Source organism: Ctenopharyngodon idella, chromosome 16 (assembly GCF_019924925.1).
Source record: "Ctenopharyngodon idella isolate HZGC_01 chromosome 16, HZGC01, whole genome shotgun sequence".
Classification (NCBI taxonomy): domain Eukaryota; kingdom Metazoa; phylum Chordata; class Actinopteri; order Cypriniformes; family Xenocyprididae; genus Ctenopharyngodon; species Ctenopharyngodon idella.
The window spans coordinates 15,963,745-15,980,044 of record NC_067235.1 but is presented as its reverse complement, the minus strand read 5'-3'; the positions used below and the strand labels follow the sequence as shown (position 1 = coordinate 15,980,044).

At 37.0% G+C, this 16,300-nt stretch overlaps 1 protein-coding gene across 6 annotated transcripts in view; it reads left to right on the top strand.

Moving 5' to 3' along the window:
- pou2f2a (POU class 2 homeobox 2a) overlaps positions 1–16,300 on the top strand; it is a 42,432-nt gene that overhangs the window by 23,951 nt on the left and 2,181 nt on the right. For 2 of the 6 annotated variants that reach the window (XM_051865828.1, XM_051865833.1), the window contains exons 2-15: positions 6,522–6,587; positions 7,514–7,548; positions 7,644–7,703; positions 7,958–8,056; positions 8,236–8,484; positions 8,672–8,777; positions 9,055–9,146; positions 12,360–12,497; positions 12,598–12,739; positions 12,946–13,094; positions 14,038–14,229; positions 14,711–14,759; positions 14,858–14,996; positions 15,151–15,213. In XM_051865828.1, the coding sequence (XP_051721788.1) occupies positions 6,522–6,587; positions 7,514–7,548; positions 7,644–7,703; positions 7,958–8,056; positions 8,236–8,484; positions 8,672–8,777; positions 9,055–9,146; positions 12,360–12,497; positions 12,598–12,739; positions 12,946–13,094; positions 14,038–14,229; positions 14,711–14,759; positions 14,858–14,996; positions 15,151–15,213 (1,579 nt within the window). Of the gene's footprint in view, positions 1–2,725; positions 2,915–6,521; positions 6,588–7,513; positions 7,549–7,643; positions 7,704–7,957; positions 8,057–8,235; positions 8,485–8,671; positions 8,778–9,054; positions 9,147–12,359; positions 12,498–12,597; positions 12,740–12,945; positions 13,095–14,037; positions 14,230–14,710; positions 14,760–14,857; positions 14,997–15,150; positions 15,214–16,300 lie in introns of those variants that run through there. The other 4 variants (XM_051865829.1, XM_051865832.1, XM_051865830.1 and 1 more) reach the window with 4 other exon arrangements.

The window sequence follows — 16,300 nt, the reverse complement described above, 5'->3', positions numbered from 1 at the left end:
TGTTTTGAGTTAATTAGCTGATTAGAGTGTGGCACCAGGTGTCTTCAATATTGAACCTTTTCACAATATTCTAATTTTCTGAGATACTGAATTTGGGATTTTCCTTAGTTGTCAGTTACAATCATCAAAATTAAAAGAAATAAACATTTGAAATATATCAGTCTGTGTGTAATGAATAAATATAATATACAAGTTTCACTTTTTGAATCGAATTAGTGAAATAAATCAACTTTTTGATGATATTCTAATTATATGACCAGCACCTGTATATATACATATATATATATATATGTGTGTGTGTGTCTATATATATATACACACACACACACACACACAATTTATACAATACATAATCAATACGTTTACAATATATATCCTCCTGAGAACCAGGAAAAGTTTTGTGAATTTAGTTTAGTTTAGTGTAAAATGGCCATAAGTGCGTTTTCCCATTCTGTAAAATGCATTGATACATTGTATCTAATTTGCATATTAAAGGTGGGGTAAGTGATATTTCAAAAACACAACTGAACACTGTTGATATTTGAAATCAACTCAAACAAACCCAACCCTCTCTTCATTGCTCTGCCTCCAAAACTCACCCTCCAATCCTATCCACCCTGCCCCGAGTCGGTCTTGAACCCCGATCGCTGGGCGAATGCGCTAACAATGACACTAAACACCGCATTCTCTAGCGATTGTCAGTGTGCAGTGGTTTACCTGCACAACTCTCACTAGCTGGCCACTGTTACACACGCAATGCGAGAGTGGATGTCTGTTTATCACAGCTGACACGCAACAAAATAATGCTACACGAAAAATAAAACGCAGATGATGAACGAAACGACAAGGAAGCACAAAAAATGAACGCACAGTACACAAGAGTAAATACAAACAAGTGTTCGTTAGTCGCAAAACAGCACAGCAACTCCAGACAATCAGTGACACTCAAACCCAGTGTTACTCACATGAGAAGCGGGATCAAAGCAGCCTCCGCGTCTGTTTTCAGGCCTCCTCGCTTAGCTCTCTCCAGCGCTGGAAAGTTTTTCTAATATTAACGCGGGTCCTAAAGCACTTGCCCAGTCATAAACCTTCATTCCAGTGATATTCTTTTGAGCTGTTTTGTATTGTGTCCCATCTCACTTTCTGCAGTCTTTCTTCAAATCTCCCTCTTGCTCGTTCTGTCTCCTCGACCGTCAATCTGCTGATTGGTTACACGTTTGTTGTTGGAGTCGGCCCGACTAACTTCCAAACAGTGTTTTTGAAATATCGCTTACCCCACCTTTAATGTGTTCTTGGAGCAACATGTAATGAAAAAAGAAGTGTATTAATGGGAGTAATAATTGACAACATTTTCATAAGAATATTTAATATTTCATAGGAATATTGATATATCATTTCTTTCCCTGTTCAGTTGTTGTCTCCCAAAATTTACATGCTTTAAGTCCTGGTGTCCACTACAGTGGACGTTTAAAATCAATGTCCTGTTTCATAACAGAAAGTCATATTCTGATTCTAAACCCCATAACAATTTCCTAAGATGTTGATTTATGACAAACAAATTGAAAATAGTCACATTTAAATGATAATTACAAAATATCATATTTCTAATCTCTAATAAGAAATATTTAAGAATTTAAGAAAATAATTTTCTTAAATATTTCTGAAAATGCAAATACTTGTGAAAACTAAATTACATACAGGACCAGTAAAATGTGACTGTTTTTTTATGATCTTTAGGAACGCTCATGATTAAATAATTTTTTAGAACAATTTAAATTTAGTCAACGTATTATTTTCTTTACAAAAAGATTTGTATTTATTTTTATTTTATTGAATTGGAGCAAATAGTGAAAAGTATCAACACTTCAAAAAAGCATCCCAGGATGCACGTCTATTTGTGTTATTTCATAACATAATAACTTTACTATTTTTCTAAAAAATGGTTCGTTCACTGTTCTCTTATGTGGTACATGTAGTTTGGACAGTTCGGACATTTCTATTTTCAGTACAGCTTATGATCCATCCCTGCTTCCTGCTTCAGACACAACAGTTATATATCACAACACGTAAATGCTTGTTTTGCTTTCTCTGCATTGTTTTGGGCTCCTACGGGGTGATTCATGCCCCAGTGTGGACGTGTGAGGTTGGAAAAAGCCGTGTGAGCAAGCGTCCTCATTCTGTATTTTCTGATGGAGGCTTGTGTTGTGACAGATGTGTTGATATACAGTAGAGATACGGCTGAGCGAGAGAGACCGAGAGAGTCACCGCAGGACTCGTGAGCGACTCTTTCCAGCAACCCCAGCACTTTCCAGCGGCACAAATCTCCCCCTCTTTTCACCTCTATCTCAACATCTGCTTATTCTTTCATCTTTCACTCCTCACTGCCACCTTCCCACTCTCAACCACTCTCATCCTCTCTCTTCACCTGACCCCACACTTCACTTCCTCCTTCGCTCGCTCGCTCACCGTCCTGCTCGCCTTCCTCAGCCTTTCATCCTCCAAATGCGACCGTCACATACGCTGGCCTGATGAAACGATCTGTAACACACTTACGAGTTTAAAATCATTGTATTGTAAATGCAAACGCGGCACGTCTGCTTTGACCCACTCCGTTCTTGCTCTCTCGAGGTCAGGAAGTGGGCACAGAGGGGGCGGATGTTGTGGGTGGGTACAGCGTAGAGAGGAGGGAGGAGAGAAGGAGGAGTGGAGACTTCCCCCCACTTGTTATCAGTTTGTTCCTGCTTCTTGGCCACACACTGACAGAGTCTAAGACAGCGGAGAGAGTGAGACAGAACGAGTGTGTGCATGTGTGAGAGAGGAAGAGGACCTCACTGAGCGAGTGCACACTTATTCATCAACATGACAAAGAACGGTCCTGTTGCATCCATGGATTATTCCCATATGTGGTTGCCAGGTATGTGTCCAGAGCATCTGTGTGGTTGCCAGGTTGGTCTCTTCTGAGTTGTATTGAAATGCAGGGACATTTGTGGTCATCAGACCGAGAAGGTCAGCATAGAGAAACTGAAAGGAAGAGCTGTGCAAAGTTAAACTGAAATTCCAAGATATACTATGTGTTGAATTTCATAGTGTCTGTTTTTTTTCTAGAAATAGAGATGTTTATGTTACAGTGCTTTGCAGATGTATTCAGACACATTCTCTCTGATTATTTTATTTCAAAGCACTGAAACTTACAATTTTGTATTGTTTAATAAATAAATATTTTTAGTTGAATGAGAATTAAAAATTAATTAATTAAATTAATTTAATTTTATGATTAATGCCACTATGAGACATTTGGCATAAGCCGTTGTGAATCTTTGTTCTACGAATGTTCCCAGATTCTGGCTTTTTAGGTAGTCAGATGATGTTTTGCACTGCAGTTTTAACGCATTTGAATGTGGGTTGAAATCTGGGCCAATGTCGGACATTCACCTTCATGTTCTTGAGCCACTCAGAGTTTAAGATCATCGTCTTGCTGAAGTTGAGTTCAGCAGAGATTTTCTTGCAGTATTTCCATCATTTTGTGCCATTTATTTTTTCCTTCTACCTTAAAAAAATGCCCAATGCCACAGCATGACGCTTCCACCTCTCTCGTCACTGTGTGGATGGCATTTTTTGAAGTGTGGCTGGTATTAAATTTGCACAACATAAATAACGTTTAGCATTTTGGCAGATTCAAGGTTTTCTTTTACAGCATTTTTTTTTTTTTGAGTAATGACTTAGCTACTGAACTCTGTGGCTTTTCTCACTTAGTCTCTTGTTGACAGTGAGGTTTAGAAACCATTTTTTTCTATGAAATTTATTGGTCTAATTGTAGCATTTGTAATTTAGTAAAATGTGAAAACTGTTAAATGATCTGATTTTTACTAAGCACTGCTTATGAATTCTTATGATTTCTGTTATATAATCCTCAAAATAATTTACGTTTCTCTGAATTCATTTCAAAGGCACAATTGTTGATAACAATTTTAATACCAGATACCACACACACAAAAATAGTTTTTCCTCTTCCTAAATTCGGAGAGCTCTGGCTTTTAATTGCTTTAAAAACAACTCCAATTTGTGGTATTATGTGCATAAAATCTTCACGTTATTAGACTACCATTATGTATATCTAGTCTTTTGTTGATCCATCAAGCAAATAAGCATTTTTCAGTACTGAAGAGGTGATGAAATCATATTTGTTGACTGGAAGTGCAAGGGAACCTCTGGGAAACCCAGTGTGAAGTTCTTCATGGGGATTCCCCTCTTCCTCCCAGATCCCAACTGACAATTGACCTACAGATAGGTCTCGGTACAGGAACTCTTGCCTTTTATAATGAGAGGACTAGTAGATATAAAACAGGCCATGAGAAGCCGTGCTTCTTTGAGGATTGTTGCCTTCACTTGCTGTGAAGTGTCTAGCGAGTTGGCCAGCTTGAAACCACTATTGTGTTCCTAAAGACATCTTGCATTATCATTACTTTTAATCTGACCTTTCGCACATAGTAAATCAGCAGAGAGTCCAGTCAGAAGACACAAGAGTTTACTAGAATCAGACACCTTCATATTAATTTGCAGCTAAATGCATACAGTGATGGAGATTTGAGATTGATAATTGTCTTAAGAAAGCTCTTCATCTTGGCATGTGCCATCTTGGTCTTTAAGTAGATGAAAATTATGTAAAACACTATTGGCTTGGAAATAATTTCCAGTATGTGCAAGCAGTGTAAGCATATTTATTTCAGTTTTATAATAAGAATAGATATGTTTGTAATACAGAAGTTATGAAATGGAGAAGTTCAGAATATAGAAAGAAATAGATCTGTGTGTGTCAGCTACTGTATAAAGACAGTATATGATAGGAGCACTTACATTCAAGCATGTGTGAGTGCATGTGTGTGTGTGTGTGTGTGTGTGTGTGTGTGTTTGTGTATTAATAGCTGGCCCGACAGTAAGTGTTTGGTTTAACACGTTTTGCTTGCCCCAGCCTGAGGGGAAACAAAGAGGGAAGTGAGACATTAACACCAAAACCATCAGGCACTATTTCATATTAACTTCATATGAACTGCACATGCACTTCATGAAACAAACTTTATATTCTAGATCTAATCATTCAAAACTGTTATCATTCACTGCAAGGTGTCAGATAAGTTTGTGATGATTCACTAAAACCGATCCATGATTAAAAATGTTTCTCTGACCTTTTTGCTTTAAATGAACCATACATGTCTCTCTGAAGACCTCAAGATAGCTTAAAAGACCATTTATTTTTATCATTCATATGAATTATGACACCAAATCTTACTCAAAATAGTCAGAAATTGTGTGTGACACAATCTGAAAATATTTTTAAACTTTCATCCTAAGCCTGAACAGGCCGTTCTGTGGAAACCCTGAACTACATACGGCCCCGCTCCTTGACGGGGCTGAAGAGGGGCTTTCCTTCCGTTTTACTTCCTTTCACCAACCACTGTGGCTGGACCCAGGATTTGTTCATCTGAGGAAGTCGGCAATTCTTCAGCTTTTTAGTGGCTTTTACATGAGTGACACAACAGATACAAGTGTGAAACTGGATTCCTGTGTAACTTTCTCTGGGATTATTACAATCCATTTTTAAAAAGTTGTACTGCCCCCTGGAGGAGTCAGATATTAATTATCAGTATCTGAGAAAGGCCTCATTGTTCCATGCAATTGGCAGGAATGAAATATTGATGAAAGGAACGGTGAAGGAGTGAGAAATGAAGGATGAAATGTGAGTGTTGAGGGGAGATAAAGAGGATCAGACGTGATAGTGGTATACGCAGGTGGGTGATATTATTAGTCAGTCGTTGGCTTTATTTGCATTTTTCACAAAAGGGAAGTGAGTGTTTCTGTGTGTGAGTGAGTATGTGTGTGTGTTTATGCATGTCTATTTGAGAGATTATTTTTTATTTTTACTACAGAGTTTATACCTCTGATGCTGATTAGCTCTTTTAAAACAATGTGTACTATAAAAAGTGCCATAGAAATAAACTGAATTGGCTTGAATGCATCAGAAGCATAACACACGTGTTCAGTTGTGTGTTCTGACTTTTATGAAGTTCTGGTCTACAATGAAGTATGTAGATACACATATAACTCTTTCAAAAAATGTTATTAGTATTCTTATAAGATAAATTTCACACACGTTTACTTTACACACTCTGTTTCTCTCTGCTGAGGGACTGGGACAGTCCCATGGGCTTGGTTACAGTTAAATTTGAAGTGACACATCTGTGGTGATGTACTCACTATTAGTTGTTTGTTGAATTGATCACGTCTTCACTTGTTTGAGAATGAAAGAATCTAGACCTGAAGCTGCCCTATCATCAAAAAGCCTTTTTATTCCTAATATAACATACTTGTGTTTGTTTATCAACAAAAATAATAGTAATTTAATAATATATAGTAAAATTGAATTACTCTTGATATTTTACAGTATGGTGATTATGTTAAACAGAAATGCGTCAGCATGTAGCAACGGATAATGACTGATTTCATACCTCTCTTTTTTTCCATAGATATCAGAATGTCAAAGCCAGTAGAGGTTGAGAATCCAGCGGCAGACTCTCCGATGGAGAGCACAGGTACACTGTTTGTCTGTAACAAAATGGATTTTTCTGCTTAGATATGTGACCCTGGACCACAAAACCAGTCATAAGGTTCAATTTATTTATTTTTTTAAAAATAGATCATCTGAAAGCTGAATAAATAAGCTTTCCATCGATGTATGGTTTGTTAGGATAGGACAATATTTGGTCGAGATACAACTATTTGAAAATCTGGAATCTGAGGGTGCAAAAAAATCAAAATATTGAGAAAATCGCCTTTAAAGTTGTCCAAATGAAGTCTTTAGCAATGCATATCCACTCACAAAAATATATTTTTGATATTTTATATACAAAATATCTTCATGGAACATGATCTTTACTTAATATCCTAATGAAGTTTGGCATAAAAGAAAAATCGATCATTTTGGACCCATACAATGTATTGTTGGCTATTGCTACAAATATACCCGTGCGACTTATGACTGCTTTTGTGGTCCAGGGTCACTGATAACATCTTACCTGGCACTATAACAGATATGATAAAAGTATTTTAGCAGCATATTTTTATGTGTTAACAATACAAATAATAAAATTATATATTTTTTATAAAATTAAAAAATATATTTTTTGATCTAACAATTAACTAAATAATCTATATTAACTCTTATAATGTTGTATTAACATTATATTGAATAAAAATTATACATATAAAATAATAATTAAAGAACAAAAGTAAAATTAACAGTAAATAAATTAATAAAAACCAAGTGTGTGTGTATATATATATATATATATATATATATATATATATAATATTTGTAGCAGTTTTCTTCACAAAAAAAACTGCACTAACTCTTCTAATGTCAAACTAACTAAACTTAAACTTTTTAGCAAACAAAAATGTACCAAATTAACCAATATGTTGCCTTCTCTCATTATATTTCTCTCATTGTGTGTCTCAGACTCTGAAAGAAATGGCTCAGATTCAAATAATCAGGTAAGTGACTGGCACCAGTGTTATTTTTTTTTTTTATCTGAATATAGCATAATTTAAAAAATGAATCACATTTCTAATGCGTTTCCCTCCAACAGGTTCAGCCGATGAAAATCAACCCTTTCTCCCTTTCACCCACACTGAGTAGCAGCACCAAGGTGAGAAAATGGATGCGAATGCTCGTGTTACCGAGTGTCTTACAAACAGATCCGCACATTTTCTTGTTTGTGGGTTATAGCCAATTTAAAACTGGTTTTGAAGACAGTTTGATTAAAAGTTAGTGTGTACAGTTTACAGTTTTTTCCACATTTCATTATCCTCCCTTTGTCACCCTCATTTAAATACCCCCACTCACCGTGTCCCTTTCAAACCATGAATTCATCATCAACGTTTCTCTGTCTCTGTGTATCAGGCTAAGGTGGAGGACTGTGGTGAGATGTCTCCTGCTGCACCTGCTCAGACGGCCCTTCCACACACACAGCTGATGCTAACGGGTGGCCAGCTCGCAGGGGTAAGAAAAACACGCCAAAACATGTACACGCACTTACATTTTATATGTGCTTATATGTGTCTGTGTGGGTTCCTATGTGAGCTTGCTCGCCTTGCTTTACATGTGCTTTCTGTAATCCACTTTTCTAACTTTTATTTTCACCACATTTTCCTTCTCTGCTGCATTTTCTCTCTTTCTAGTTGACTGCACTTTTGCCTGCACAGCAACAGCTGCTCTTACAGCAGGCGCAGCTCCTCGCTGCAGCTGTGCAGCAGTCGCATGTGGCCCACGCAGCTAATCAACAGCAAGCCCAGCAGCAGGCCAGTCAGCAGGCAGCTCAGCAGCAGTCACAGGGCCAATCGCAGAGCACACAAGAACAAACCGCCACCCCTGTCCCGCCTCCTCCTCACCAGCTCCCTCTTTCTCAGCCAATCCAGCTCACTGCCCAGGTACAGCCAATCAGGTGAATCAGGCACCTGAGGTGATACTAGGGACAAATTCACTAAACAGCCAATTTTAAGGCGCAAAAGCCTGCGTCTTATTTGCTTATTGTCAGTGAATTCCCTCCTCAGACCACCTCAGATCAGAGTGAAACCACCATGTTCTTTCAGCGACTGTTTCTTTTCTCTCTTTCAGGACATTCAGCAGTTGTTACAGCTGCAGCAGTTAGTCCTTGTTCCAGGACACACTCTGCCTTCACCCGCACAGTTTCTTTTACCACAAACGCAGCAAGGGCAGCAAGGTAGCTTATTTACTATTTTTATTCACACGCTGTGTATTAAATAAATTTCCTATGTCAGGTCATTTGTCTCTCCTCACTGAAAGTCAGACTTGTTGCATGTCAGTTGTCATGATCCCAGCTGGTTAAAACAAAATGTCTGACTAACACAGATGAGAAATTATTATTATCACTTTATTTTATCATTTTTTCAAGGTTTAGTGATTGAATTAAAAAAAATGTGGTTGTCAATCAGATTTCATTTAATGGTAATATAATCATATGGTTGTTTATGTTTCAGGGCTGCTGTCAACACCAAATCTAATTCCACTACCTCAGCAAAACCAAGGAAGCCTGCTGGCCGCTCCACCCAGACTTAGTCTTCAAGCACAGGTACACCATCTAATGAAAGACCCACATAATTGGGAGGTAAACATATGGTACATAAACAGGTTCCAAAGGGGTATTTGGAAAGATATTTCTTTATTTAAGAAACTCTTAAAAATACAACTTAAAGGAATAGTTCACCCAAAAATGAAAATTCTGTCATCACTTACCCTTAAGTTGTTACAAACCTGAATGAGTTTCTTTATTCTGCTAAACACAGAAGTTATTTTAAAGAATTCAGGTAACCAAACAGTTGTTAACCATTAACTAGAAAAAAATATTAGTGCTTTTATTATCCCTTTACAAATATTAGTGCTGTCAACAGAATAAAATAACTGATTAAGTAACTGTATAAAAAAAAAAAAAAAAAAATGATGATTTAATTTTTTTAGTTCCTTTTTAAACAAGAAAGACAATATTGTGTGTAACCTTTATAAATTTGTGTGGATTACAGCTGTAGCAAAATATAGACTACCATTCAAAACATTGGGCACTAGGGATGTAACGGTATTATCAATATCGTGGTATCGCGATAGCAAAATTGTCTCGATATCATCGTGGTCACACGACTGTATAAAACGATATGTCTTCCGGGCAAAAAGTGTAGTTTTTTTTTCAGCCCAATGGAGCAGAACGGAGGGAAGTGGTAACTAGGGTTGAGAACTGAGAACCAGTTCTTATCCAGAATGAAGTGTGAGGAGCATATGCTTTAATAGAGACGTCTCACCTCATGAATATTATAACATTGAATGCACTGAAAAACCCTTGCGGTACTCTTATACGTCAATGCAGGGAGAGAGAGAGAGGTGCACAAAGCTGCACGATTAGTCTTTAAAAGATCACATTCTCGATTTCATCACCCATATGATCTAATTCCTAAATGACAACGATTCGCCCGTGTAGGCTATATGTAAGCAATAAGGTACGAGAGGCTGTGCTGTATCGTGAATAAATCACGGCTGAAGGGCGCAACCCATTCAGCAGTGACTTATTCACGATACAGCACTAGCCTTGAGTACCTTATTGCTTTTATAAAACGGTTACCACACAATACAAATATATTAAAGCCAAAAATATGTATTAACGCAACTTTCATGAAGTAAACTTTCACTAAAAGCCTTCCTTCCGCCGGAAAAAATAGTCCCTGACCGTAAACAGCAACAGAAGTTACATTATTATGCCATTAGATGGCGGCAAAGACTGTCTTTATGAGTGTGTCAGTCAGTAGCGAAGACTTTTACATTGAAAAGACTGAATTGTTGTAAACACGGAACAAGACGCAACTGGCAAATGCTTTGACTAGCGCTGTCAGTCACGGGAAAACCCCTTAACTGTTAAAAGGACAAAATAATACATCGGACATTTAAACAGATTTTTTATTATGAACATAGGATTGACCTGAAGGAAAATGCTAAATCTGAATGCAGGTAATAAACTCGCTCAATCGATCTCTTCCTCACAATACTCTTCTACATAATACTGTAAGCTTCAATAAACAATATCAAGAACATACAGTTTACGTTGCTAAGAGTGGTTGCTAAGGGTGTTGTGTAGTGATACACAGAACCGTTGGGTGAAGCGGTTATAGCTGCGTTTTATCGTGAATAAAACACAGCTATTGACCAATCAGAATCAAGGACAGGAACTAACCATTTTATAATAAACCTTTGACAAAAATAAATTTGCGACATTCAAATCTGCCATTGATCTAGAGAGCAGTTGTCATGTTTAGATATAAACAGCTTCACAAACAATCTTTTCAAACACACAGTATCATTATTTCTGTTACAAATATTCCAATTATCACAGAAGTATACAAAAGTTTATTATTCAGATAAACGCTGATGTCTACGTTACCGATCAAAACAGAATAAATCACCTTTTGAAAATGCTTCAAATAGACTAACGTATCGATTTCATTGTTATGCCACTAGGTGGCAACAAATTACTGTTAAAACTGTATCACTGAATCATTCTTTCAGAAACAAGCGACGTCTTTATAAATTAAATTTGTGTTGAATTTTTAACACTTTACAATAAGGTTCATTTGTTAACATTAGTTAATGTATTAACAAACATGAACTAACCATGAGCAATACATTTGTTACTGTATTTGTTAATCTTTGTTAATGTTAGTTAATAAAAATACAGCTGTTCATATTCTTCATGTTAGTTTACAGTGCATTAAATAATGTTAACAAATACAACTCTTGATTTTAGTGATGTGTTAGTAAATGTTGACATTAAATTAACATTAAAGATTAATGAATGCTGTAGAAATGCAGTTTATTATTAGTTAATGTAGTTAACAAATGTTAACTAATGAACATTATTTGTAAAGTGTTAGTGAATTTGTTCATATTAGCATTAACTGTTAAATTCACTTTACAAGTATATTAAACACAAAAATAGTTGAGTATTGTGCTTTTTTTTTCTCCTTACTACTATTTTTTTTTTTTTATTGGATTTTAATATTTTTTTCATTATGAAAACTGAAAACACTACACTGGAAGTTCCTGTTTCAAACTGACAAAGTCTTCATTTATCTTTTTTTTTTTTTTAAATATCGCAATAAATATCGTACTGTGGACTTTATATCGAGATATTATCGTATCATGAGATTTTGATATCGTTACATCCCCCGTTTTTTTTTTTAATAACCTAATACTTTTATTCAGTAAGGATGCATAAATTGTTCAAAAGTGACAGTAAAGACTTTTACTGTTCTTTTCAACTTTCTATTCATCAAAGAATCCTGAAAAAAAACTATCACAGCTCTTCAAAAATATTAAGTATACATATTAATAAGTATTAATATTAACTGTAATAAGAAATGTTACTTGAGCACCAAATCAGTATATTAGAATGATTTCTGAAGGATCATGTGACACTGAAGACTGTAGTAATGATGCTGAAAATTCAGCTTTGCCATCACAGCAATAAATTACTTTTTAAAATATATTAAAATTGTTATTTGAATTACAGTTCTATTTCACGATATTACTGTTTTTATTATATTTTTGATCAAATAAATAGATCTGGTACGGCAAACCCACAAACTGTACTGAACCGTACCGCTCAGTGGAAACGAGCCATAAAGTAGTTAACTAAAGAAACCTTATTGTAAAGTGTTACCCAAATATCTTACCAAACCCAAACATTTGATGGGTAGTTTATGTGCACAAGTTTGAGTCTTGATGTGTGTCTGGTTTGTGGCAGAGAGAGAAGGTTGCAGAGAGCAACGTGACCACAGTGACGCCAGTGACCTCTCACCCCGAGGAGCCCAGTGACCTGGAGGAACTGGAGCAATTTGCCCGCACATTCAAGCAGAGAAGGATCAAATTGGGCTTCACACAGGTACACACACATACAAATACACACACACACACACACACACACACACAGAAGATTTGTATTTCCTTGTAAAGGAACATTTGGTCTCTGTTTCCCTCTACAGGGTGATGTGGGATTGGCCATGGGGAAACTCTATGGGAATGATTTCAGTCAGACCACCATCTCTCGATTTGAAGCGCTCAATCTCAGCTTCAAGAACATGTGCAAACTCAAACCTCTGTTGGAGAAGTGGCTGACTGATGCAGGTAACCATCAGATTTTACAGCTGTCAATCATACACAAACGCATGTCCTGTGCATACATTAATACTACAGTTTAAGCGGCATTTAGGCTATATTATAATTGAAAAATAGCTTGTAAAAATAGATTGTCAACCACAAAATGTTTTGTAGTATATATAACAATTTAAGGTTACTCAATTTTGTTAAGGTTTAACAATTTTGTTACTCAGAAACAATGTCGATGGACAGCACCTTGCCGAGTCCCAGTGCTCTTTCCTCTCCCTCTCTGGGGTTTGAGGGCCTGCCTGGCCGCCGCAGGAAGAAACGCACCAGCATTGAGACCAATGTCCGCGTCGCTCTGGAACGCAGCTTCATCACGGTCAGAACACGTGATTACAAAACCATTGCACAACATACACTACTGTTCAAAAGTGATTTTTTTTAAAATATTTTTGAAAGAAGTCTCTTATGCTCACCAAAGCAGTAGTACTTAAATATTAAAAATGCAATTTATTGCTGTGATGGCAAAGCTGAATTTTCAGCATTACTCCAGTCTTCAGTGTCACATGATCCTTCAGAAATCATTCTAATATACTGATGTGATGCTAAAGAAACAGCTGTGCTGCTTAATATTTTTGTGGAAACGTTTGCAATACATTTTTTTAGAATTCTTCGATGAATAGAAAGTTTGAAAGAACAGCATTTATTTGAAATAAAAATATTTTGTAACCTTATAAAAGCAAAGACTTATATATAGGAAGACGGTGCACTCCTATTATTTATGAATGGGAGAAAGTGCAACACCCAATATGGCGAATAAGTCCTGCCTTCTAAGTGAACGAGCCAATCATTGATTAGTATAGTCATCTCGTCACTGCAGCTCCAGTTTCTATAGAAACAGGCAGCGTTTTCAGACTCACGCTCATGACTGTGCAAGCGCATTGGCTGGTCTTTCATTAAAAACAAGCTTTTTTAAAATGCTATTTGAACATAAGAAACAAGCTTTATGAGACTGTTGTTGTCAGATTTCATTGGTGTTTTCAAATATGAAATTTAATCGTAAGCTTAATGAACAGTTTTGGAGAATTTGACGTTTCCCCATTCAAAAAGATAGGAGCTGCACTTGGATGCCCGAGAGGCATTTCAAAGATGGCTGCCGAGTGAAATCACTTGTCTTAAAGGGACTTTAATAAAAGTCTTTACTTTCACTTTTGATCAATGCTTGTGTATAACCAAATAAACATTCATTTACACTTCCATAATGAATGTCCTCAAATAATCCTGTCCTAAACCTGTGAATCGGTTGTGTTTTCTGCATTCAGAACCAGAAGCCTACCTCAGAGGAGATCCTGCTCATCGCTGAGAAACTCAACATGGAGAAGGAGGTGATCCGCGTCTGGTTCTGCAACCGCCGACAGAAAGAGAAACGTATTAACCCCTCCAGTGCCACCCCTCCCTTGCCCAGCCAACCCCAGCCCACCTCGCACAAACCCCCCTGCTACAGCCCGCACATGGTACGACCCGGCTTGCTCCCTTGGCTCATACCCCCATCTCAAATGACCCTGTGCCACAACACTCTACTAGTTTCTCCTGCATGAGCATTTGATAATGATCATTCCCTTAATGGCACATATACCATTCATTCCTGAATGTGGTTTCACCCGCCCTGCATTGCTTTGCATTATAATGTGGAATAATCATAATTCATACCTTCACAGCCAATTTATACAACTTAGTTCACTGTCATTGTCGTAATACTATAGGAGGATTCAACCTCTGTTTCTTATACTTGTTTTTCGAAGGAATACTGCATGTATTCACTAACTTTCAAACTCAGTATTTTTCTCTATTGAGGTTTTATATAACTGAGCGAATAGCATCTACTAGCCTTCCAGTGTTTGAAACCGGCCTCTTTCCTTTTCCTCTTTTTTTACCCTCTCTGTCCATCGTGTTTCCCTTTTGACCTGTGACATCATATCCACATCTTCCTTACAGATGCCCAGTCAGGGACCATCCCAGACATTGAGCAGTCTTAGTACAGCAGGTAGGGTGTGCAAGTGGACATCTGTTGATCATAGATACATATAATTGTATAGTATATCTATGATGGATTCTCTATCTGTTATTATTTCCCTCTGTCAGTGACCACCATGTCATCAGTTTGCCCTCTGACCTCAAGTGGGCCCTCCTTAAGCTCCGCCTCATCACCCGTAACCCCGCCTCCACGTGCTGATGCCAGCCCCGCCCCTCCGACTCACAGTACACTAAGTCTGAACACAGGGTGAGTTGATTTTTCTCTCATACACACACACACACACACACACACACACACTTACTCATCACCTTTTACTCCCTCTGGCTCAGCAAATATAGGTAACTGCAGTGTTTGTGTGTGTGCCAATGTATTTTTGTGTGTGTGGTTTTGTCATCCGCAGTTTATGGCATAAAAAGAATGGTGACGTTTCTAACTACATCACTGACTTTGCTGCAAGTTTGAGGTGAATACAACCAGCAGAGTCTGTGTTCTTACACACACACACACACACACACACAAATATAAAAAAAACCCACACACATTCACGTAAACATTCGTCATTGCCAAGTATAGGGAAATGTGGATTAAGGCATAGGGTGAATTCTGGTAAACTGGCTTTCTTTTTGATAGCGACGACAATTTATGACAATATACACAGTGAGCACCAGTGTTGTCACATTATCACAATTTCAATAATTGATTGCATTCTTTTTTCTTTTTTTACAAAGTTAAATATGATATATTAAGACATTAAATACTTTATATTATTTATAATTAATGTTATATAAGTAAGGGATAATGTACATCCAGCCGGTTGTTATCTCAGAATAAACCCCGACAGGGTGATCAGGAAGGAGGGGTCTTGCATCAGCCTGAAGGGGTTTATTCTGAGATAACAACCAGCTGGATGTACATTATCCCGCTTATTACATGGCTACTTGCCACATAAGTAAATAATTAGACATGAAATATTGGTCTGAGTCCGCTTCCGCGGAGAGAGCAGTTGCTAGCGTGGCAAGTTCAAACTAGACGGAAACAGACATTTAAGATACAGTACAGTCATACCACATATTACACGGCATTTCGCCACATCAATAATTTATGGAGATAAGAGATATAGATATGAGATTAAACTGATTTAAAATCGTACCTGTTTGTTATCTTAATCCATTACAGTGAACAAAACAATAGTCGCAAAATGGCAGCAGCTGCGTTTGTATGAAACGAGAGCGAGTCCGCAATACCGGATGACATAGTTAAATAACTGTACACAAAATATTGATTTGACTGCTTTTTAATATTTTATTAGCTCACCAAAGGCAAAACTTCCATGAGGAAAAACCGTTCCTAGCAAGCGTATAGCACTGCTGACTTAAGTTACCGGATGAGCCTGTGTTATCTGTTTTCAGCGGTTGTTATTGAGGAATAACATACCGCTGGATGGCGCCAATGACCAATCAGAATCAAGTATTCCACATAGCCGTGTAATAATTATTTATAATTAATGATATTATAATTTATGTAACAATATAGTAAAAAACAGTAATATT